Genomic DNA, 22,245 nt, shown 5'->3' with positions numbered 1-22,245 from the left:
CTTTTGTTCCTCCTGTGGCCTGGGATCGGCCACAGACCCTCTAGTTTGATGGTGTAAGCGACCAGCAACCAACACCAGTTCTTCAAGACCCTATCAAAAGCCCAAATACTCTGCCCTGGCCCGCATTCTCAGTGCGCCCCATCTCTCATACGATGACCGCCGGCTGGAACTCCGCCTTAGTCACAGCCTCACCATACATAACCCCTTGTACATAAGTCTCCCCAACCAAAACCGACCCTTGAGCTCCCTTTCGCAGCACAAACGGCACATGCGCCCCAGCTATCAAACTCACAACATCTCCAACTTCCGTCCGCGCTGGCCCTAGTCCCAAATATCCCTTCTCAGTTATAAAAAGCACTCTATCAGTCCCAGCATCATCCACCGCAATCGCAAAGATATCTCCCTCCTCTAGATCAGGTTTGTGCTTAGCTCGAAGATCATGCTTAGCATCTGAAGCCGAGTCAGAGATACGAGCTAGATAATTTGCAAAGTGACCGCTGCAGGCATCAGGTGCAGGATGGGTAGTGAGCCAGATGTTTGTCAGAAGGGTTCGCCACAGTGCCTCCGGGACGGTTGTTGAAGGATGGAGTGGATAAGGTATGTCGGCGAGACGAATTCTCCCTGGATACCACGATCGCAGGGTCTTGTAAAACGCCCTCTCGTCCTCTTTTTTCTTAGGCAGGGGGGCAAGCTTGGTGATTTTGTCCAAGATGTGAGCGCTCACTGACAATTCTTTTCCGTTTCCGGACAACGAGTAACCGCCCTGTACACTAGACGCGGCGTGGAAGATTCGCCAATTGCGATCATACAACGGTCTGCCCCGAGCCTGTTGAGCCTTCATCTCCTTCAAAAACAGTGGTTCAGTCGCAACGGCGCTCGCCATCTTCGGAACCCAGCTTGGATAACCCACTCCCTTCCCAGACCAATCCGGCTGGAGAGCATCGTCAAAGAGATCTTCTTCCAGAGGCGCCCAGTCTGGTTCCTTTTTAGGAAATCGCTTCTTTGCCTTATGCCTATCTAGCAATTTATTGCCGATTGGCTTCTTCGACTTGAACTGGTAAGACTCTCGTGGAAGAGGATGGTTGACCAAAGATAGGATGAGAAGACCCGCGTCACCATTGACAAGACGTTGCGCTATATCGAGATAGAAGTCTCCCATGTTTCGGTTGCTATAGTCTGGTTTCAGAGGTGTCTGCCCGAGAGTTGTCGTGTCAGTTATACCGAGAAATGCCCAGACCTTGTCACGCGGATCGCCAGCCATCCTAGTTCCTCCAAGCATGGTCACATCAAGAAGATGGAGCTTTCGTTCAGCCTCCTTCAGCTCAAACATCGAAGGCTGAAAAGTCACCCAGTGAGGCACCATTTTTGGCGATAAGTGACTCGCGACAAAGTACGTCCAGTCCATAGCTTTCTTCAGCTCTGACGCCGGGACTTCCTCGCCATTGTAGTAGAAGGCGTATTCCTTTGCGAGGATGAATTCTTGGACAGTCCAAACTCGGCTCCACCAGCTCTCTGAGACCATCCGGAGGAGACTGAGCCATGATATGAGTTCTGACCCAGTTGAAGTTGCATCGAAGAATCCTTTTGCGGTTGTGTACTTCTTCCCGTGGAATTGGATATCAGCATTGTTTGGGTCTTCTGGGAACGCAGGCCATGCTTTAAGAATGCTCATCGCGGTTGTTCGTTCCGTATGCTTTCTACCAAGCCAGATGAACACCTTTTCAGCTGCACTGTATATCTCATCCATGCGAGCTACCTGGAAAGTCTTTTCAGCGGGGTCGTCTTGGTTAATACATACAGCGTCAGTCCAGATAGGTCTGCCGTTGAGGTATTTGTGTAAACCGAGTAGCGCAGCGTGCAAGTTGGCTCCAATAGGAAACCTCTTGTTGTTAATCGCTACTTCGACTTTATCTGCATGGCTGAAGTGAGGAACCTCAAGCTCAGTCTCGCGAAAGTCACGACCGCGATTCCACATCGGTCCAAAATCGACCCAGACGTAAGAGAGGCAGACATAAGGGGGTATCTCGGATGCGGAATAGGTTTTCATAGTGAGAGAAAGAACAGATTCATTGACGTCCACTTGAACTAGACGTATTCCCTTCGTGTCTTTAAGAGGCGAGTGAACCAACCTTTCCGTTGGCAAGTCCTATCTCGGGTTCAATTTCACCGCATCCTTGGCACGAGAATGTAATGCCTTACCGGCTTTTGACTAGATGAACCTTGAAGACTTGATAAAAAGCCACTCAATCTTTCTTGGCCGGACTGGAAGGCTGCTTTGTAACCTGCTTTGACCCCCTCAGCTGTTGAGTAATCCACTGCCCATTTGGCCAGGGCTACGAAAGCATCGCTGCTGTTGTCAGCCTTGAACTTGGGGTCGCGAGGGATCCGAGCTTCAAATGGTATATCCATGGTAGTTGAGAAAGATAACTAGTTGAACCTCTGTCGAGTAGAGGTTATGGAAGGTGATCATTGTTGGAGAGACATTGAATCTCACGGCTTACTCCCTGTTCTCCTCAGCTGTGACGTAATTGTGCTTCCTTCACTTGAGCGAATGGGGGCGATGAGTGTTGTTTCACAAATGATTTCATTCCTCCGCGTTGTCAACATTTTCAATGCATCCTCTGATAGTGACAAGACGAATGAAAGCTGTACATTGGCTTATACTCTTTTCCAACTGTTGCCAAGATCTATCGGGTCGTGGGCGCAGGTACAGAGCTTAAGTTACTTACTCGGGGGGCCTGTAGCGGCACAGCACCACTAAAGATGAACGCTGAATAGCCGCCCCAATCCCCTGAACTTAACCTGGGGGATAGTGGATTCCACTCCAACTTCAACCTGTCCATCTAATTTTTATTCGCTGATGGAGATAATGGAAGTTTTCTGGCCAGATCAAGATCCTAGCCAGTTCCATTCATTACCTTCTACCCAACAACATAGAATTTTCATCACATCCTTGAAATGACAACTCGGTTCCAACAACCATCTTGAGCTCCACTCATGACTTCGGTGTTCTTAATAAGTAAAGCTTCAAGATTAGCCTCTGACGGACCAGACTCACGTGTCACAACTGTCACTCCAACGGTCAGTGTAGCCATCAATGGAAAAGTCCATAAGTTCAAGACCCTCAGATTATCCACGTTCCAAGATACATCCTCAGTTCTGGCTCAACATGTCATGCCATCTTATCTCCGCAACACTAGACCCAGTTCATAACCTTGTCTCAGCCAATGACATCTCCACGTGCGCTCCAATTAAACCGCGTAATTTCCAACCTCACAAACATCCTCCATCAACTAAACCACCTACCTCATCAGTCTATATAATGGCAACGCTCTCCTGGTTCCGCTGTAGAGGGAGACTGCTCGCTCTCACAGCAGTCTTCTCCTTTGGCACTTTTTTCGTTCTGAGACAATACGCGGATATGGCGTCACTACCGAAAAGCTCGTTACTTGGCCTCCTTGCGGCTGCGCCGGTACTGGGAAATGACCCCAATATGAAGTGGTATCCTCCAAGCTCTAATCAGGTTAATGACCTTGATAAAGTTTTGGATGGGAAGGGCACTTGGGGCTTTATTTATGAGTCGTCGCATACCCCAGATGATAAGTATGGGACGTATAATTGGTGTAACATGCCTCATGCGAGGAAGAGGGAGTATAAGAAAGCTCCCAAGGATTATGAGCTGCAGTATGTCGAAGTGGTAAGTAACTCATTCCAAATGAAAGCTATCATAAGACTGACATTCCCCAGATCCAAAGACATCATAAGCGTACTCCCTATGCAGCAAACGCTTTCCCAGTTGAGCCATACCAATGGAACTGCGATAATCAAGGCCTATACTATTTCGGCCGCCAATTCACTGAATCTCCCAGACCCAACGCCCAAGGCTACTGGAAAGGCTTCACCTCCGAGATCAACCCCTTCATCCCCTCCGGATGGATCGGATCCTGTCAATTTCCCCAAATCACCGCCGAAGGTCTCGATGATTCTTGGGTCCATGGAAAAGATCTCTACGAAGTCTACCACGACCTTCTGAAATTCATTCCCGGCCGCAAAGAAGATTGGCGGAGCAAGGTCATGTTCCGAGTTACCAATAACCAGATCACGAGTCAGGTTGCTGGTATGTTCATCAACGGCATGTATCAAACCACTGAGTCCGTGCCGTTGCTTATTCAACAAGCTGGCATTGATAGTCTGGAGCCGCAGTACAAGTGCAGTGTTGGAAGTCAGTTGACTAGCGCGATCAAGTCTTCGTCTAACAAAGCGTGGCAAGCGCATCTTGACAGGACCAAGGATCTTTACAAGGCGCTCGATGACATCTCTGGTGTACCGTCTAACGATGTTGGTTTCCACGAGAGCTTCGATCACTACTATGATAACCTCTCCGCTCGCCAATGCCACAAGAAGCCCTTCCCCTGCAAGTTAGTCAACGGGAAGAACTCAACCACTTGCGTTGACCAAACACTCGCTGACAAGGTCTATCGTCTCGGCCAATGGGAATACTCTCAAATGTACCGCGATGCACCCGAATCCCTCGCTGCATCCGCTACTTCTTGGGGCGTCTGGATCGCCGAGCTAGCAAGCCACTTCCGCGCCGTCATGGCAGGCAAGCGAGATCTTTTGTATCTTCACAACTTTGCACACGACGGTTCTATCAGTCGATTATTGAGTATTCTTCAGACTGATGTGATGGTCTGGCCGGGTATGGGTAGTGAAGTTGTTTTTGAGCTTTACAAGAAGAAGGATGAGTACTTTGTTAGAGTTCTTTGGAGTGGCAAGACGCTGAAGTCTTCGCATCCAGACCTGGGCAAGATGGAAATGGTGCCTGTGAAGACTCTTCTGAAGTATTTCGATGGGTTGACAGGGAAGGACGCTAGTCTTGTTAAGGGACGATGCGCTGGGGATGTTCCTCTGTGAATTGTCACATGTGGTTTTCTTGATGTTGCAGTTTAATATCATTGGCCAGCTTACATGGATACGTTGCTAGGCAGACAGTTACACGAGTGTTCTGAATAACAAAAACATTCAGCGAGGTGGTACAGCTTTCAACAACTGTTTGCTGACTTACAAACGCAGTCTAGTAGCCTGCTGTGGGCCTTGCGGGGCCAATGAAAGCTTAATATTCCCCTAATCAAATTACCTACTTCCAGCCACCAAATATTGAACCACACACGTTCTTAACAACCCATGCCTAAACTTACAGTCAACTCTCTGCCTCTCTCTAAACCGCAAGATATACTCCAAGTCCAGCCTATTCTTCAGATTCACTTCATAGCTCTCAGATCATGCCATCAGCTTAGCGAAGCCGAAAATGCCTTACTGTCCTCCTTGCGACAGGCACTTCCGCCTAGAGAACTCTCTGGACCAACACATCCGTGCTGTGCATTCTCACACTTACTGTTGGCGCTGTGAAAGACACTTCCCCCATGGACGTGCAAAGCAGCAGCACCTTGAGAACTCTGCACGACATTATATTTGTACTCACTGCTATCATGAGCCCGACTTCGATTCACAGGATGATCTGACGGATCATCTGATAGAAGAACACCATGCTTGTCTTTCATGCGACGAGTACTTTTCCGACAAGGAAGACCTTCTGGAGCATGATGTGGATGTTCATGATAAATGCCGAACCTGCGGCCGATTCTTCAGCTCGCGATCGAACCTGATCAACGTTAGTCCTTCCCAACTACTTTCTCACCTCATACTTATACTTCCATAGCACCGTAAAGTTCACGCCACGAAAAATGTTGAATGCCTAGGATGTTCGAGGATGTTCATCTCTTATTCAGCCATGATGCTCCATCTTGAGGCCAACACTTGCGAGTCGGGGTCTAACGAACATGACATTAGACAGTTGGTCTGGGACTACTACGAGATCTATAGATCCTGGAATTCTGATCACGACGGTGACCTTGATTGTGATAGCTGCGGAGCATATTTTAACAAACTGAGCGCGCTGCTGCAGCACGTCGAAAGTGAGAGCTGTTGCGAGGATATCTCGAACTATAGTGGACTTTTCGAATATATACGGCGACGTATTTAGGACAGCTAGAGCTTCAGGAGCGGCACGCGTTATCTTATTACAGTATGCCATTATTCTTTGTCTTGATGCCCATAGTTGCCTGTCAGTCTACCAAAATGGCAGGACTGTATCACTGACAGATAGGATGGATTTCTGACATTGACTATCAAGATATTTTTAGTAGCGAGTCGAAGTCACCAAATATCAGCGGCCTTCTTCGATATGGGGGAGAGAGAACTGTAGCGAGCAGCCCTCGAAGCCTGTTTGCCTTCTGGAGTATATCAGGCAAAGTCTTCGTCAAGTTTACCTCATTCTCGGATCTATTAGTCTTTCTACTGATTGAGGAGAATGGAATTCAGGTCATTTAATAATAAACCTCGTATCTCAGAGTATCTGATCCCGTGATAGTATGCGTATGTCACGGTCTCTCTTCGACATTGGCGTAGTCGAGCCCGATGTGATTATCTTCACAGTAAACTACGATCTGCCCAGGCATAGACTATAACCAAATCCCTCCCGTGGTATCTACAAGTGAACTTCAGCAAGTCTGTCTAGCGATTATTATACTGTGCAAACTTCGATATCTCCCATTCTAGGATATCTTCTCTCTACTGTAAGCTAGAGCGGGTAAATCAGTTACGCATAAATATAGTTAATAAAATTAAAGTTAAAGGTTGTGAATAAATAGGTTAAAAGGTTTGGGTAAGTTTATAAAATCTAAGTTAGAATTTATGTATAAAATATAATTATTTACTTAAGTTATTACCTATCTTACTTAACTAACTTATTTACCTTTATCTGAATATTTATCCTAATGATTGATAATTACGTGGCCTGTTTACGGGCCTAATCTCACATCTACTAACCTTGCTATAAGCCCTTTCGTCGACTCCTGCAATGATCATCTGTCTCAGGGGTTTGCTAAAACCTTCCGAGACACTACCGAGTTTGACGCTACTACCAGGCTTTTAATAAGCAAATACGCGTTATAAGCCAGGAAAGGTAGACGGTCCTCTAAGTGTCTGTCTTTTGTTTAATGCTCTCATTACTCACTTACATAGTAAGCACCAGGACACTTTCTGCTGGAGCTGTTGAACGCAGGCGGATGATTGGGAGATCAGACAGGTACATATTCTGTAGGAGACGTGGATACAAGGCAGAATATGTGTGCGCGACTATTGCCAGGCGGTCTTTGAGACGGAAGTGGCTTACAACAATCATGCTCGGGTTAGCCACACGGCCTGCGGACCGTGTGGACTCGTGTTCAAAACAAAGGAGGAGTTGGCAGAGCATGATTACGCTGATCACAAGACATGTCCTTTTTGCTTCGAGCCTTACAGATACCTCTCAGATCTCCATGCGGCGATTATATTCTGTTGGTCGCTCTATGATGTTGCTAACCAAACATTCCAGCATCGCCAAGTTTGTAAGGCCAAGACGGGTTTGGTGGTAGTCATAGTGAAGGAGAAAGAATAAGACCATGAAGAAGTCCCTTTACTAGTAGCAGTGGGTCATATCACAAGAGCTATGGCATCAGTCACCTTTGAGGCAGATCTGCCTAGATCTAGACCCCTTGTGGAAGCCTCCTCATAACCAGCGTCTGATGAGCGCTTCTCTGCAGCGTTTCGAGAGTGAGAGCTGCTACATATTGCTCTCAAGCTGTGATTCATTCATATGTTATCTATAGAAATTCATTCAGGATAGCTGAGATTTACGGGACGATTTATACTTGATCATATGTGCAGGGGGACGAACCTTTGCCGAATGAGTTGATATCCAAGAGTCCAGCCTATCTATCCGTAGACTCGAGTTTATCCAATGGCTGATAGAAAGTTCGTGGGCGGGGCCGGATGTTCGTTCCCGGGAAGGGCAGTACCGAGCCCCGCCATTACGCGCCCTGCAACAAATTGCACACGTTTGCCATGGTGGAGGAACAAATGTTCATGCTCACAGCATGGTAGACGCTTCACTGCATGCCCTGTCGAATCATCTTCAAAAATCTACTCAGCTCGTGAGCATCGTAGCTATCAGTACCACGGAGGTGTAACATGGCCTGAAGGGCCTTGTCTCCGTAACTCTTCGCCGTGGAGACATCTCCCACCTTATGATAGATCCTTGCCAGCTCCTCGTAGTGCTCAAGGTAGAGAGGCGTCAGCGAGTAATCAAGGATACCTGGCGCCAGGATCTCAGCTTCAGAAAGCTTCAGAACAGCTTCCGAGGCGTGTTTTGCGGCATCAGTCCACCGCCGTTGCCTCAATGCCATATCAATATCAACACGCAGCGCCTCCAATTCCCTTCGGTGCCGGTCGGATGTCGCTCGCTCCAACTCCGGCGAGGTGCAGAGGGAGCACCTGCAGTTAAATCCATAATCGGACTCTAGGTATTGGTGACGCTCTGTGGATGGCATGGCGCTATGAGCATCTGTTGGCCATTATCAGTCTATACTGTGTAACACTGAGTTTGGTTGTTTCAGAGTGACTCACAGTTAATATAAATTTCTTCCCCTGGCTCAATATCGCGGAAAGCGACGACCTCCATCCTTAAATGACGTGGAGAAACCCTGTAGAAAGCACTGGGTGCTACGGGTTAGTGTATGATAGTTACCAAAACCAGACCAAGGCACAGTCTCACTTTGGAACACAAGCATGGTTGATTCTCTTTAAGTCTCCGTCGTCAGTATCAAATGACATTCTGGTATCACAATCACTAAAAACGGCTTACCGCGAACTCAGTAAATAAACCAATGTGAGGAGTTCCATCCCCCAGCACGAAGCCACAAACGTTGGTTTTGAATAGATCGCAGAGTGGCAGACCCGGAACTCGGTTAGTCCTTGACAGTCCGAGTACTCTTCTTTTGGCGTCCTTGGGTAGACGGATCAGTGCACTTTCGAGAAATGATTCCTGAGTCTTATCCCAAAACAGCCCGATCAAATTCCATGCAATGAGGATAGTGGGATGATCTAGTAGGAAGATTTCGTCTTGTTTGATATGACGAAGAGCAATAACGCCCTTGCCACTTCCTGGCAAGCTTCGTACTTCGTACGCCGGGATACCGGATTCGGGTTCCAATACAGGACCTGGCACGAAATCCCCCGGAGATGATGAGCCATAGGGGTCGTATTGGTCCCTCTCATCTAATGCGCCCTGGCTCAATAGGTTAGACGCCACTTCCGGGGTAGTGACGAGAACAAGGCCACGACCATTGCGAAATGAGGGATGAGAGAAGACACAAGGAGTCTGGGGAGTAGAAGTGGCGGACTTGGCGACTATCTTGGGTCGCAAACTTTTACATTCGATTCGCTGGCTCTGAAGGCCAGTCTGGACTGGGCTGAACATGTCGGATGTGAGAATGGCAAGACATTGGTTCCAAGTTTCCGAGTCGGAGATGAGAATCTCGTCGTCACAGCCCACAGCCGGGCCGGAGAGTGAGCCCCATGTAAGGAGGCAAACTATGAGCCACATTGTTGGAGTTGGATGTGACGTCGTGTCGACCGTTTGTTCTAGTGGAAAGTAAGGACACTCGAGATGCCCAGCCGTAAATAAAAAGGGAAGAAATAATGTAATCTAACTCTGGTATCTTGGATTGCGCGACCAGCGAGATCTAAGTGGCCACTCACGACTAGGATACATGCAAGGCAAGGCTTCTCGAGTCAGGTACCTATTTAGCCGGCCTATCTTGGCGCAAATATGCCCAGTACTTCCTACCTAGGTATGCTGCGGCCATTAGCCAAATCTATGGGGCAATGGACTCCTCATCAGGCATCGTTACCTGGGTTTAGCTCCGCTCTCATGCTACGGCTAAGAGACTACGTTCCAGACCTATCACTGAGCTCGCGAGGATATGAGATGCCTGGCAAGATTGTATATAATAGTGTGCTTAATTTATCTCCTCCTTCTCTTTACCTGACTCATGGAGAAGAAGTCACCTCGGAGAAGGGAAATTTTGGCAGAATCAGTTATAGTAGTCATTCGACACCATATACTGTCCGCAGCTACGCCGCTGGATAAGTCCTGTAAGAGGCCACGTCGGATTCCGGGAGAGCAAGTAGCCTACAATCTGAACAGTTCCTCCATAGTTGTCCAGCCACCAGTAGATGTCTTGAGACCCAGTGGTCGGGAAGCACACGCCCTTGCTGCCGCAGGCACTGCTACCCACCTCGCAATTGACGTCGCCACGGGCACGTACCCTCCATTTTCCGCTGAACTGCTTCTGGAATCGGTCCCGAGATGTTTCGGTAAGTATCCCAACGTCCTTGCACCCGATTCGACCATCAACATTGAGGGCGATATCTCTTTTCCCCGCAACCTTGAAGCGCATATTGGCTCCGCCATTGCTCCCGGCAACAACAAGGTCTCTCTGCGATCTGTTGTCGACCCGCCAATTACCCTTACAGCTTTTGCTCCAGTTGATAACGGCATTGGGGCCCCCAGTGGTAGGGGCGCCTGGCCCAGTGTTGCCTACATAGGTAGCCCGACTGAGTCTACACCACTTGCTTCCTCCCACAGTCTTCCAAGAGTTATTGATGACGCGGTGCTTCTGACGTTTTGCGAGCCAGACATCCGAATCATCGATATCTGGTTCGGACGGCTCAGACTCGTCATAGGAGTTGTCCACCCAGATAGTGACGTGGTCTCCATCGTCGCGCTTGATCATGGAGTGACGATACACTACTAGATGTTAGATCTGTCTGTACTAATGAGTGAGGAATTTCAAGATTGATGTACTCTGATTCGGGTCAACGCCATCTCGCTTCGCTAACTCAATATCTCGGGAACTGATGGTAACATCCCGCTTGAAAACATGGACTGTGCCATCATCAAGATGATCAAGAAAACTTTCATCAGTATCAGGCAAGGCAAACGCCAGAGTAGACGCCATCAAGGCGGGAAGGAGGCAATTGAATCGCATGTCAGTGGTTTTTTGACACGTCAAGACGGAAGAGAGAAGACAGGCCGCGATGAGGAAGCGTACTCAAATCCAAGTCTTTGAGCAGGATCAATGGACCATTTTATACTCAACTCCCTTTCTGAGGCGCAAAATACGCAGATAACGGGATTATGTACGAACCTGGTGAAACGTAGCTCATCATGCCCTTGGTTTTCTGCTGCTTCGGCGGAAATTATAAAATATCCAGCAAGGATGTTGATCGATAGAACTCCTGTCCTGCAGGCATCATTCGTATAATCAACCTTCTTAGGCACCTAGCCTGAATTGTAGACCGTAAATTGTTCCTATAGGCTCCTCATAAGGGCCAAAGTTTACGTGCAAGTTTATGTTCAATATCGGCACCATGAAAGGGTGGAATAGGTGCAACACAGTAGGCCAAATTGTGTCAAAACACGGCCTGTCGCTCTCTAGATATGGCGATGAAGCCAAGACGGGTGAATACCTAGGCTATTGAGACTGTGCCTCTTATTAATTAACCTCACATGGGGGCCATTCCAGCCCAATTCAGTAATCGCCGGTACCTAGACCGTGTTACAGTAGGTAAGGTCGGGTGATGACAAGCCAGTCACGCCATATTGGCACTTCGGCTGGTAAATAAGTTCTCTTACTTTATTTAAATAGAAAATATATACCTTAACATAAATTAAGAGATCTATAAATACTTTATTAACTATTAAAATTCAAGTAAAGGTACAATTAAAGCTTATAGTAGGTAACTTGATATATATAGCACTGCTACAACAAGCGCAAGCCTTGTGGACTGAACTTTGGCAATAAGCAGGAACGGTTGGTTCACGGGGCTATAGCTCATCATAGATGCCCTGACCGTTTTCAGTTCTTCATGTGTCCGAACGACCTATGCAATGTGAGTATTCTTTTCTTCAATTTGAACCTTCTAACATAATTCGCAGCCCTACAAAGAGCTTCATGGGGTCAACCTTCTTACTCCGGTCAAACCAGCCTTGCCGACGGTTCCGGCTGTACCTGTGAAGAAAGAGTTTCCAACGATCACTTCTCCTCCAACGGTTCCTTCTATTCCGACCGCCGTTACCCAAGTTAGATCGGAGGCAAGCCCAGAAACTCCTGTGGAGAGAACTGCTTCTCCAAAGGAGGTCAAACCTTGTGTGGAAACCCAGGGCCCTCGGATAAAGTGTGCGACAGCTCAAGCATCGGTTGTATTTGAGACATATCCACCGAGAAGAGCTGGGAAAGGGGTTAGCTAGGATAGTTGGAAACGATAGCAATTGGAAAAGAAACTTAAATTCCGAGCGCTTTTGATGATCTTGGCCCAACTTCTACAATCGCGGGTCTCCTAATGCATTGCCTAAACTCTGACGCCAATAAAGAATGCATAGAGATCTCTGCGGGGTTTAGGGAAGCGCGGTCTGATAAATGTTGCCTGAGGTATCGGTTGATTTTCCTGTTGACAATCGTATTGTGCAAGGCAGGAGCACCCAACCCAACCAGACTACCATCACAAACATCCCCGACAGAAAAAGCAACCTCCATTTATTTGCAACGCTCACAAAAACATCGCTGATCTCCACGAAAACTCCATCTTCTCTCCGTTACACTCAAACAACGCCTGCCAAAACGACTGAGACTACAACTCCATCACCTACTGCCATCATGGGGCATGCACGGAAGCGCCCCAAGCTCGAAGAGGGAGAGGTTTCATCTTCTGATGATGATTGCATCATCGTCGACGCGCGCGTCAAGAAAGGGCGCGAGTCTCCCAAAGTTATCCAAGATCATCGTCATCATCTCTCAACTTCAAAACCAAACATGACCTCTTATCCCTTCTGCAGCGAATGCTGCAGATATTTCCAAAGTGATGCGGAAAAGGAGCGACACTACTCCAAATGGCATTACGGCAACCTCTGCCACGCATGCGATGAAAGTTTCCCGACAGAGTCAGAGCTACTCCAAGTGAGTTCATTCTCTTGGGCTGGTAGTCTTTCTGATCTGACCCATCTCTTTAGCACAAAGCTGGCCACGCTGACACCCCGATTTGCTGCGTCGGCTGTGAGAAAAGATTCAAATGTTATTCAGCAATGATGGATCATCTTGAGTTCGGTGGATGCGAATCAAGTTGCACCGGCCCGCTTGTCCGCAGCGTTGCAGCAGCTCACTCTGCGCAATTCCACCGATCGTCAACTCGGAATATCAACCTGCAATGCTCTACCTGTGACAAGAAGTTCGTTCGCATAGCCGTCCTCCTGAAACATTTCGAAATGAGAAAATGCACTTTACGAAACTGGATCGAAGAAACAGGCTGGATGGACTTCCTCGTCGCTCTCAAACAATCCATAGCGGAGAAAAAGCCTCTACTTTCCAGTGCAATGTCTGCCGAAAGAAATTCGACCAAGAAGTTGCGCTTGGCATGCATCGGAGAGAGAAACATGACAACACATACTGTTGTGCTTGTGAGACATACTTTGCCAACCCAGCCAAGAAGCAGAAGCACATCATATCCATCTCTGGCACTTCTGGAAAGCCTGGGACGTTTTTCTGTGACTTTTGTGATCCAAAAGTACGTTTGGGAACGGAAAAGGAGCTGTGTGGCCACCTGTGGCTTGACCACATGGTGTGTGGTCCTTGTGGGCAGATGTTTGAGACCGCTGAGCTCAAGAAAAAGCACGATGCGAAGGCTCACAATAGGTGTACTGTTTGTTACCGGTTCTTCGTGTCGATTGCGGAACTCAAACAGGTGAGTACTCTGAACTTTATGCTACTGCCAACGTTTGCTAATTCGTTTCATAGCACCGTGAGACCCATAAAGTCGAGCCCTGTGTCATCAAGTCCCCTGTTGTCGAACCCTCTATTATCGAACCATCTATTGTACATCCACTACCAGTAAAACCAGAGCCAATCCCCAGCCTCCAACGAGCATCCAAACAACTATACCGGTAAATATGGAAAGGCGCAAAGCCCCAGTAGTGGCAGGAAGAGTCCCCATGGAAACAGAAATTATCCCGGTGAGAAGAGTTACACCAACTACACGACCTGTGATATTTGCGCCATATTCGCCCAAACTAATCCCTGTACCTAAGCCTGAGAATATTAGGACTCGGTCGCTGATCACAAGCTTTTTGATCCGCAAGTCATAGGAGGGTCAAGTAAACAGATTGGAAGGTAATGATGCGAAGTGAAGCGTTACATTAGGGGAGGATTTAGAGCATATGGAGGTCTAAGGTTTGGTGCATCATTCATGTTAAATAAACAGAACATAAAATACGCCTTGCTACATAAGTTAGTTCTTGGTCTTATCCTCCGTTGATTTATGAGTTCGGGGACCGATATGTTTGACCAGACTTCAAGCCTATTCTCTGGGGAGGCGTATCTCTTTCCCATCTTATCAGTGTGCTTTGTGTCCAGACAATTTCGTCATATTGGCTCAGAGAATAAGTCAACCCACATGAGACTAAAATAACTGGATAGAGTAAAGCGACTCCAAGCTAGCTACTGACGTACAGAGTTCTGAAACACAAGTTCTCTATGCTAATATGAACTCTCAGCCAGAGGTCTCAATTGCTACTAACAGATCTAAGTCCTGGGAGAAACTTGGCTCTCCCGCGTCTCAAGTTCCCTCCGTATGCCAAGGCTGCTAACAATCTTACATGATACCAAATACGTTGCATCACCCTTTGTGTCACTTGAAGCATTGCTTTACAACAGTTTGTTCTTGTTGACTATCCTCTGTCAAGTTCGCATCACAGTAGGGATAGGAACGAAGCCTGACCGTCGTTTGGTTGCTTTGCAATCGTCGACAATCTTTTGAACCGAAGTTGCATTCGCATTCCAGTGCTGAACCCAGGCCTGAGGTATCTAGCACTTATACGAAACTCCAAACCATAAGTTACAACATTCAGCTCTCAAATCGCTCCTCTGTGAAGCGGTGAAGCTGTTCCTTCTGCTTTGCGCTCTCGATGCTTTGTTCCAGCTCGCTAAGAATGATTTCTGTAGTCATTGCCAGGCCGTTGGTAGCATCGATCATTCGTTTCATGGTTGGAGTTGGCATCATATTGTCGGGCTTTTTGTAGATGACGTTGTGCTGAACTTCAGCCCAAGCTTGCAAAACCACTGTTCCAATTTGTAGTTCGGCCCGAAGCCCTGCCACCCAATCAATCACCATCTGCCAGGATCTGTAGCCAGAATGTTGCCAGTAATCATCAGAGCCGTGCTGATCTTTTGACCGCCAGGACCCCCTTGCATGGCTGTCTAGGCTCATCTTGTCTCCTCGGGTAGCGTCTCTGCCACTGCCAACAGTGCCAAAAAGATGGGCAATCTTGAACCGTTGCTGACAGTCCCTCGCCATTTTGATGACATCTTGAGGTAGGTATATTCCGATACGGACAGCAGCCAGATCTCCCATTTCGTGGTGTTGGAAGATATCGTTGTGGAGTGCCCAAGACGTGAAATCAGTATGATGCTCCATACTTCTGAGCTTCACTTTCAACGATTCATATGTTTTGGCTCTGCAAGTCACCACACCTTTTGGGCCAGTCTCTTCTAGTAAGTCTTGGCACTTCTCCCTGACCATGTGTGCGACCTTGTGATACGAGGCTTGCTTTTCGGGATCACTGTACAGTTCCAGGCATCCTTCGACCTTCTGGATATACGCTCCGTGATTAACAGTCAAAGGAACATACTCATCCAGATCTCTCACGTCCATTGAAGTGAGTTGAAAGCCGCTCATGGTTGGACGAGAGCCAAATACAGGTAAGAAGAGAATTATGTTTTCGGTAAGATATTTCTGACAGGCATTAAACAAAGTTAAGGTGGAGGGGAATGCGAACGCTTCGCCTGCCCTGCGGGTTGAACTAATATAAGAGCAAATCTTAAAAGGCACAAGTCATAGTCTTCTTTAGAGCAAGGGGGCTTTTTACACTTCTGAACAGTGTAGAAATAAAAGGCCTGGTACTTGTCCTCAGACCCGTCAGCAACCTGCATATAGCGAATTTTAGAAATAAGCTGAAAATGAGATTTCTATACAAATGTTCTGGTTGGCTTTTACGTTGCATGGTTGGTTGCTTCAGTCATCATATGCATCCCAATGAGGTTGAACGGCGGCTAGAGATAGTACAAGCGCTTACAGTAGCAAGGCGGTTACATCTTGGTAACTAAACAACACATACAAGAACTAACACCTGTGTCAGGTGGGCGAACACTTGTGCTAACTTAGAAGCACTATCATGTATTGGAACTTACGGGATTTGATAGGCAAGATACACGTACGCCGGATATCTGTTGTATTGTTTTATGGATATAAACTCGGTTCCTCTAAGACACGCTCGCGGTGCTAGCCAGTGGGTGAGCGCTGTGTTCTGGCATTGAAAATGTTGGTTCTTTGTCTATTATTGTCCAGGGCTCCTAAGAGTCTTTACCCCGCAAGCTGCTAAGGCCTTGTTAATGAGTGGATGAAGAGGCAGGCGATAGAGATTCTCGCTGAAGGTGATGTTAAGGAGAGAAGTTTAGAAGACATGTAAGTTCTTTTAAAAGATTTTGGTATTATACGTGGATGTTGCTTGCGTGATGGAATGCTGCCAACACTGTTCGCTGAACTTCATCTCTGGTTAACTTGATATCAATATCGCCTACTTTCCTCGACTTCACCTTGTCCTTAGTAGCCTAGATGAAGCGCTGAGGCTCATCCGGGGATAGCTTCACTGCTTGCTTGGTTGCTCATATCTACGCGAACCGGAAAGTTGTACTGGCAGACTCTTTTCCCGTTGTTAAGAGTGAAGAAATGGTGTTTGTTGACAGGGCTACCGATCCATTTCGCATCGAGACCTGCTTCTTTATGCAGCTCACGTGCGGCAGCACTTAAGATGCCCTTATCGCAGTTATCGCAAGCACCACCTGTAGGCTCCCACTTGCCAACACTGTCGTCAGTTTCAGCCCGCTTTAAAAGGAGAATATGATGCTCTGAGGTGGCTGTTGCGTCCAAGACCAGGGAACTGGATGCGATGTATCCAAAAGAGACTTCTGGGCGGGAAGTGAGGAAGGTTTGTTTGGAGATGGTGAAGTCTGCTACTGATGAACCAGGCTTGTAATTGAGGTAACCTATGTCAAACAATTGATGCATGATCATTTGGGAATAAATGAACCTGTACCTGGATTTTTGGGGGGAAGGGCTTAATCTCCGGTGAGTCTGGTCGGTTATTAGCAGCGACCCCAGCCACTTGAGTGAAGCAACAATGCCCGGATCTGGTCTCAGCATCTGTTGGCCAATCACTTTAAAGCTTTATTCTTAGTTTGTACCTCTGCCGCAAGTCGGAATGAAGGACACATGAATGCTACTTTCTTACATGTCGTTGCGTGTATTTGTGTTCCCTCTCAACTCGGTGACAGTTATAGCGCTCAGGTAATTTCTGGACGCACGCGGAGATGAAGTGTATTTGTAGTCATGTGCCTCAAGCTGTTTAAAGTTCAATTGAAGATGCATGCCATTCACGTGAGGCGTGGCTGGTCACGGATGGTTGGCAAACATTCAGGATATGCTTACGGTGAGAAAAATGATCCAAAGTCTATGCATAGTGCCTCGTCCCAGGCTAAATGGTTCTTGGAGGTAGAGCTATCCTAGCTTGTCTCATCATTAAGAGCTCATTGCAGTGCTCAATGTCCGTTTCGACGAGACACAGCAATATTTGAACATGGCACGGATTATATCAGGAACTCACAGGAGGATGACGATGATGAAATTGAATGAAGGCATAAATATGACTCGTAGGCAAAGTGGTAAAGGGTTGATTTAAAATGCATATCCTTCATCTTCCCACACTTTGTCGGTCGATGAGGCAGTGCTGCTCTAAGATGGTCAGCGAACGCTCAGCCTACTTTAGAGTGCTAAGTGACCTTGAGGTGAACTAAGGAGTATGCATAAAACCTCGTTCCTGATTATCAAGTACGTAGAGTACATTGATCGTCAAAATCGTGCATAGCCTCAGCGTCTTCCGGTGACAACAGATCCGTGAAATGAACACGAGACGCTGTACTGGATGAAATGCCGCTAAGACACGCTATCGACATATTGTGTTCGCACTTTTGGACCAGAAGGGTCCCACAGCCTCAAATCAGTAGTGTGTGTATTTCAGCTGACAGTACTGTACCAATCATACACATATAGTTAAGTATGTACCAATCTCCAAGTAGAGACGTGGCCCCCAAATATCTACCACAGTTTATATAGCAGCCCCCAAGAGGCTTTCCCATTTATGTCATACTTATTGACTGGACAGGCAGAAGTGCATTTCAACTGTGTTGGTGGACTTCTAATAAGGCTGTCGGACTTGAGCTTGGGCAGAGGGAGCCCGTTATGACTTGCACCGCCATCAACATTGTAAAATAAACTGAGAGAGTGGCGAAAAGGGGGATGTCTTACACAGCCTGATTTAAGTTTTGGTTTATTTAAGCCGTACTTTATCTGCATGCGGTCCGGCTTTTCTATTGTAATCAGTATCTCAACCCCATTGTCTTCCTGCCACTTATTCAATACACTCTATTTGTTTCATAAGCAACAGCCGTTAAACTCTCATTTATACCAAACTATATCTGTTCCTTTATAATGGCGATTCACTCCCATCTTCCTGGACAACAGGCCCGCCAGCGAAAGGAGAAACAAAGCTCGCCCAAACTTCTATTCGTTGCGTTTGATGGTATGGAAATTGTCTCAACTAAGGCTCCCAAAAGCATAATAATGACTAACTCTGAACAGGGACGTGGCATGGCAGCGTCAAAAGCTCAAAGGAGACAGTAGTATCCAGCCTGCCCGATCTCATCTCCAAGAGCGAGCACATTCGGAAGATTCGGGTCAACGGAGTAGGCACTGATGGTTTGACAGACAAGATTCTTGGAGGTATGTTTTAATACCATGTTGCCTCTTGCTCTTTCATATTCTTATTGACTTGTTGAAGGTCTTGGTGGTTGGGGTACGCGTCGGAATGTCGTCACCGCCTATAGTAAGCTCCCTAGCTTGAGCCTTCGATTAGTCCATGGGAAAAGCTCACAGTATCTAGGGAATATCGCCGACGATTACAACAAGGGTGATAGGATCATCTTCTGTGGCTACTCTCGAGGTAAGTGCGGGATTTTCTTTTTACCTGTGCTTAGATGATGGCTAATAATCAAATTTAGGTGCATGGGCTGCTCGCTATCTAGCGATGATAATTGGCTGCTTAGGCCTGGTTCGCGATGGCGACACGGAGTTCTTCAAGCGCTTGTATGACGTGTGTAAGAAAGACCCGTATCTTGCCGAAGCTAATAAGGATGAGCTTCGACACAATTACCGCTGTAAGTATTAGAGTCATTCTGTTGATAACAATTGTTAACAAGTAGAAGTCTGGGATGACATACAAATCGACGGCTTGTGTTGTTTTGATACAGTTGGTTCGCTGGGTATCCCACTATTTGGTATTGCAAAGCCGCTATCCTATCTTCACCGAAGTAAGTATAAAACCAAGGTCATAGACCATGTTCCAAATAGTAAGTACTCACATACTCTGACTTGATGCGGAATAGTAGCTGATGCTTGATACAGATGTGAAATATTCCTTCCATGCCCTGGCCCTTCACGAAACCAGAAGTCCTTATAGTCCAACTTACATGTGTGGACACAACGTCCACCAGGTTTTCTTCCTAGGCGATCATGGTAACATGGGTAAGCTTGGACAACAGGAAGGCCTTGTACATGCCCCTCTCGCTTGGATGGTTCAACAACTATCTTCCCACCTGGGTGTTTCATTCGATGAAGATAAACTCAGAAGACGCTTCCCAAGCTGCACTACTGAAGGCCAGAATGAGAGGATCTCTCAACTACATACCCACGACACCACCCACGAAGCCATGATGAAACATGCCTGGTGCTGCCCGAGTGGATCTATCCTTGGGGCTGGAGTCGGCAGGCTAGTCATCATGGGTAGAAAAGATCGGAACCCAGGAATGGTTCTCAACTCCTGTGATGCCGATTGCACTGACTCTAGCACGGAGGAATCCATTCAGAATGAAACTGCTTCGGCTCATGCTCAGATACATATCGGCGCTCGTGGAAGACAAGAATGTGGCTTTACCGATGCGGTGCCTGGGTATCTTGGTGTTCAGCCTATGGATCCAAACCAGGTGTTTTTCTGGAAGAGAAGAGCGACAGGGGAGCAGGAAGTTGTGGCTGCGGATGTCATTCAGGAGGCAAAGGTTGGGTTTCTGGAAGCGAGGCTCTTGGGACTTCCTGTGGCGGCAGCTAGTCACCCAGAATGCTGTGGTCTGAACCAGATACGAGAAGAGGAGATTGATGCTGAAGTCTCAGTTGAGAATGAAGAGATACGAGACTCGAATTTGAAGCAAGGTACACGGGTCAGGGCTAAGAACTGGGTTGAAAGACGGTTAGGTGTTGGCTTAATACGTCTAGCTGTGATGCTGTGACATCATGGTCCTATTGTTATAAGGTAGCTTGGTCTTAGTGATTCTCATATAGCTAGCAGAATACTGTTCAAGATTTACGATTACTCGACCAGTGTTCGCGCTGAAGCATGAATTGTTAGAATCTCCAAGCCAACAGAGCCCATAATGAATAATAAACAAATTGCAATATACAATAAACCATTTATTTATTTATCTAAGGTAGTCAGAGTTCATAACGGCCCGGCAAACTACCCTGAGGCTGAGCGGTCACCATCGTAACGATGGTTACCATCTTAACATAAGCTGGAGGAAGTAATGGTAACGTCATGTACACAGCTACTTCTGATAGAGATCAAGGGCTTGACAGATTATAATCATAAGTCATGAGTTTGTGCCAATGACTTCCAATATAATTCCCAAAGGCTCAGATATAGTGCAGATTTAGAGTTTCTGTCGTCATGCCAATCCAATGTCAACGGGGGGGGCCGATCACATCTTACGCTCTTATCTCATCCGATTCCATTATTTGCTTTTGCAATCAAGCCCCTTAAAAGCACGGCGTCATCTCGTTTCTTGACTTTCCAAACACCAAACAGACCAAGTATGTCAAAATCTCAAGCCATGCCTGAGGATAGTGTCGAACAGCCTGAAGCCAAATTACCTACTTGCAATATCTGCAACAAGTCCTTTCCCCACAAGAATTCGCTTAGACAACATCTTGAACAGGCCAAGCATGCCTTCACATCGGATCCTGGCGAAGAAGTGCCAAAGCGACTCAGATGCACAATGTGTACTCGGTCTTTCAATAAAGAGTATTGGCTGCGGAAGCATATGTGGACCAAGCATGCCTCGAAGGTTCCGGCTTCTGTTAAACCCGCTGAAGACGCAAAGCCAAGCCCCTCATCACAAAACCCAGCTGTGGACAGTGATGTCCCTATCCAACAAGAGGATCTGAAGCAGGAGGATCAAGATCAAGATTCTGTGCCGACTGTTTTTAGCTGTCCTGTTTGCGGCAAGACCTTCAATGGACAATTCGGACTTGACCAACATACGGAAGCAAATCATAATTCGAAGCGACAGGAGGGAAGGATTAATTGCAAATTGTGCAGAAAATCTTTCGTTGATGGCAGTACACTTCAGCAACATCACAGAAACACGCATAATCAAGTATGTACGTATTGCAAGAAAGTCTTTCCTACCAAAACTGCACTTGAAGAGAATAAACGCCGCAGCGGGCATACAGACAGAACGACAGAGCCTGCAGGGATACAAAGCATGAGACAGAAAGAAAAGACCTCTAAACCTTCGCTACAACGATTCAAGTGTGATTTCTGCAATTCGACCTTTCACCATTTCGATCTACTTGAACAGCATGTTATACGCCATAATCTTTGGTCGGACGATGGGCCTGTTGTTATATACAAGTGCGACTTTTGCCCGAAGACGTTTTACTCCTATGATGAGCTTGATGAGCATATGAGAACCACTTATCGTTTTAATTCACCTAATTCATGGGATAGCGATGGGCAGACTGATGAGGAGGAAGACTACGAGGAGGACTACGAGGATAGCGAGGAGAGCGAGGAGGAGAGCGATGGAGAGGACTACGATGAGAGCAATGAGAATGAAGCTGAGGATAGCGACGAGGAGAATAATGAGGAGAGTGACGAGGAGAACGATGAAGAGAGCAATGAGGGCAACGAGGAGAGCGACAAAGAATCCGTCCCGGATCTCGTTGAAACAACAGGCAAGACATCCGGCGAGAAGCTCGATGCAGAACTTCCTCCACCGCCATTCAAGTGCCAGGATTGTGACGAGGCGTTTTACTACACTGCTACGCTTGGAGAACATCAGGAAATGTTCGTTCATGGGCCTTATG

General features: G+C 47.1%; 11 protein-coding genes across 11 annotated transcripts in view; 6 read left to right on the top strand and 5 right to left on the bottom strand.

The window, feature by feature from the left end:
• Window positions 1-145: 145 nt before the first annotated feature.
• On the bottom strand, window positions 146-2,409 carry FVEG_00270 (hypothetical protein; the record flags this gene model as incomplete). The annotated part of the gene is made up of 2 exons (XM_018886704.1): window positions 146-2,146; window positions 2,200-2,409. 2 exons carry the CDS (start codon window positions 2,407-2,409, stop codon window positions 146-148), a joined length of 2,211 nt encoding a protein of 736 aa, XP_018742310.1.
• An 802-nt stretch (window positions 2,410-3,211) lies between these two features.
• On the top strand, window positions 3,212-5,149 carry FVEG_00271 (hypothetical protein). Its single transcript, XM_018886705.1, has 2 exons — window positions 3,212-3,697; window positions 3,748-5,149. Exons 1-2 carry the CDS (start codon window positions 3,323-3,325, stop codon window positions 4,912-4,914), a joined length of 1,542 nt encoding a protein of 513 aa, XP_018742311.1. The 5' UTR covers window positions 3,212-3,322; the 3' UTR covers window positions 4,915-5,149.
• A 159-nt stretch (window positions 5,150-5,308) lies between these two features.
• Window positions 5,309-6,043, top strand: FVEG_14623 (hypothetical protein; the record flags this gene model as incomplete). Its single annotated transcript, XM_018903555.1, has 2 exons — window positions 5,309-5,671; window positions 5,720-6,043. The coding sequence occupies 2 exons, from the start codon at window positions 5,309-5,311 to the stop codon at window positions 6,041-6,043; spliced, it is 687 nt and encodes a 228-aa protein (XP_018742312.1).
• Window positions 6,044-7,988: 1,945 nt separating this feature from the next.
• On the bottom strand, window positions 7,989-9,484 carry FVEG_00272 (hypothetical protein; the record flags this gene model as incomplete). Its single annotated transcript, XM_018886706.1, has 4 exons — window positions 7,989-8,443; window positions 8,506-8,594; window positions 8,654-8,679; window positions 8,744-9,484. The coding sequence occupies 4 exons, from the start codon at window positions 9,482-9,484 to the stop codon at window positions 7,989-7,991; spliced, it is 1,311 nt and encodes a 436-aa protein (XP_018742313.1).
• Window positions 9,485-9,974: 490 nt separating this feature from the next.
• FVEG_00273 (hypothetical protein) lies at window positions 9,975-10,931 on the bottom strand (the record flags this gene model as incomplete). The annotated part of the gene is made up of 2 exons (XM_018886707.1): window positions 9,975-10,690; window positions 10,748-10,931. The coding sequence occupies 2 exons, from the start codon at window positions 10,929-10,931 to the stop codon at window positions 9,975-9,977; spliced, it is 900 nt and encodes a 299-aa protein (XP_018742314.1).
• A 521-nt stretch (window positions 10,932-11,452) lies between these two features.
• On the top strand, window positions 11,453-12,193 carry FVEG_00274 (hypothetical protein; the record flags this gene model as incomplete). Its single annotated transcript, XM_018886708.1, has 3 exons — window positions 11,453-11,510; window positions 11,656-11,678; window positions 11,882-12,193. The coding sequence occupies 3 exons, from the start codon at window positions 11,453-11,455 to the stop codon at window positions 12,191-12,193; spliced, it is 393 nt and encodes a 130-aa protein (XP_018742315.1).
• A 406-nt stretch (window positions 12,194-12,599) lies between these two features.
• On the top strand, window positions 12,600-13,883 carry FVEG_00275 (hypothetical protein; the record flags this gene model as incomplete). The annotated part of the gene is made up of 4 exons (XM_018886709.1): window positions 12,600-12,899; window positions 12,953-13,167; window positions 13,284-13,680; window positions 13,734-13,883. The coding sequence occupies 4 exons, from the start codon at window positions 12,600-12,602 to the stop codon at window positions 13,881-13,883; spliced, it is 1,062 nt and encodes a 353-aa protein (XP_018742316.1).
• A 955-nt stretch (window positions 13,884-14,838) lies between these two features.
• On the bottom strand, window positions 14,839-15,669 carry FVEG_00276 (hypothetical protein; the record flags this gene model as incomplete). The annotated part of the gene is made up of 1 exon (XM_018886710.1): window positions 14,839-15,669. The coding sequence occupies one exon, from the start codon at window positions 15,667-15,669 to the stop codon at window positions 14,839-14,841; it is 831 nt and encodes a 276-aa protein (XP_018742317.1).
• A 951-nt stretch (window positions 15,670-16,620) lies between these two features.
• Window positions 16,621-17,058, bottom strand: FVEG_14624 (hypothetical protein; the record flags this gene model as incomplete). The annotated part of the gene is made up of 1 exon (XM_018903556.1): window positions 16,621-17,058. The coding sequence occupies one exon, from the start codon at window positions 17,056-17,058 to the stop codon at window positions 16,621-16,623; it is 438 nt and encodes a 145-aa protein (XP_018742318.1).
• Window positions 17,059-18,537: 1,479 nt separating this feature from the next.
• On the top strand, window positions 18,538-20,387 carry FVEG_00277 (hypothetical protein; the record flags this gene model as incomplete). The annotated part of the gene is made up of 7 exons (XM_018886711.1): window positions 18,538-18,628; window positions 18,688-18,828; window positions 18,887-18,931; window positions 18,989-19,048; window positions 19,107-19,262; window positions 19,311-19,454; window positions 19,510-20,387. 7 exons carry the CDS (start codon window positions 18,538-18,540, stop codon window positions 20,385-20,387), a joined length of 1,515 nt encoding a protein of 504 aa, XP_018742319.1.
• A 600-nt stretch (window positions 20,388-20,987) lies between these two features.
• FVEG_00279 (hypothetical protein) overlaps window positions 20,988-22,245 on the top strand; it is a gene marked incomplete at both ends in the record, with an annotated part of 2,667 nt that continues 1,409 nt past the window's right edge. Inside the window, one exon of the mRNA XM_018886712.1 lies at window positions 20,988-22,225. Coding sequence (XP_018742320.1) covers window positions 20,988-22,225 — 1,238 coding nt within the window. The remainder of the gene's footprint in view (window positions 22,226-22,245) is intronic.

Source organism: Fusarium verticillioides, chromosome 1 (genome assembly GCF_000149555.1).
Source record: "Fusarium verticillioides 7600 chromosome 1, whole genome shotgun sequence".
NCBI classification, from domain to species: Eukaryota; Fungi; Ascomycota; class Sordariomycetes; order Hypocreales; family Nectriaceae; genus Fusarium; species Fusarium verticillioides.
This window is presented reverse-complemented; position numbering and strand designations above follow the sequence as displayed.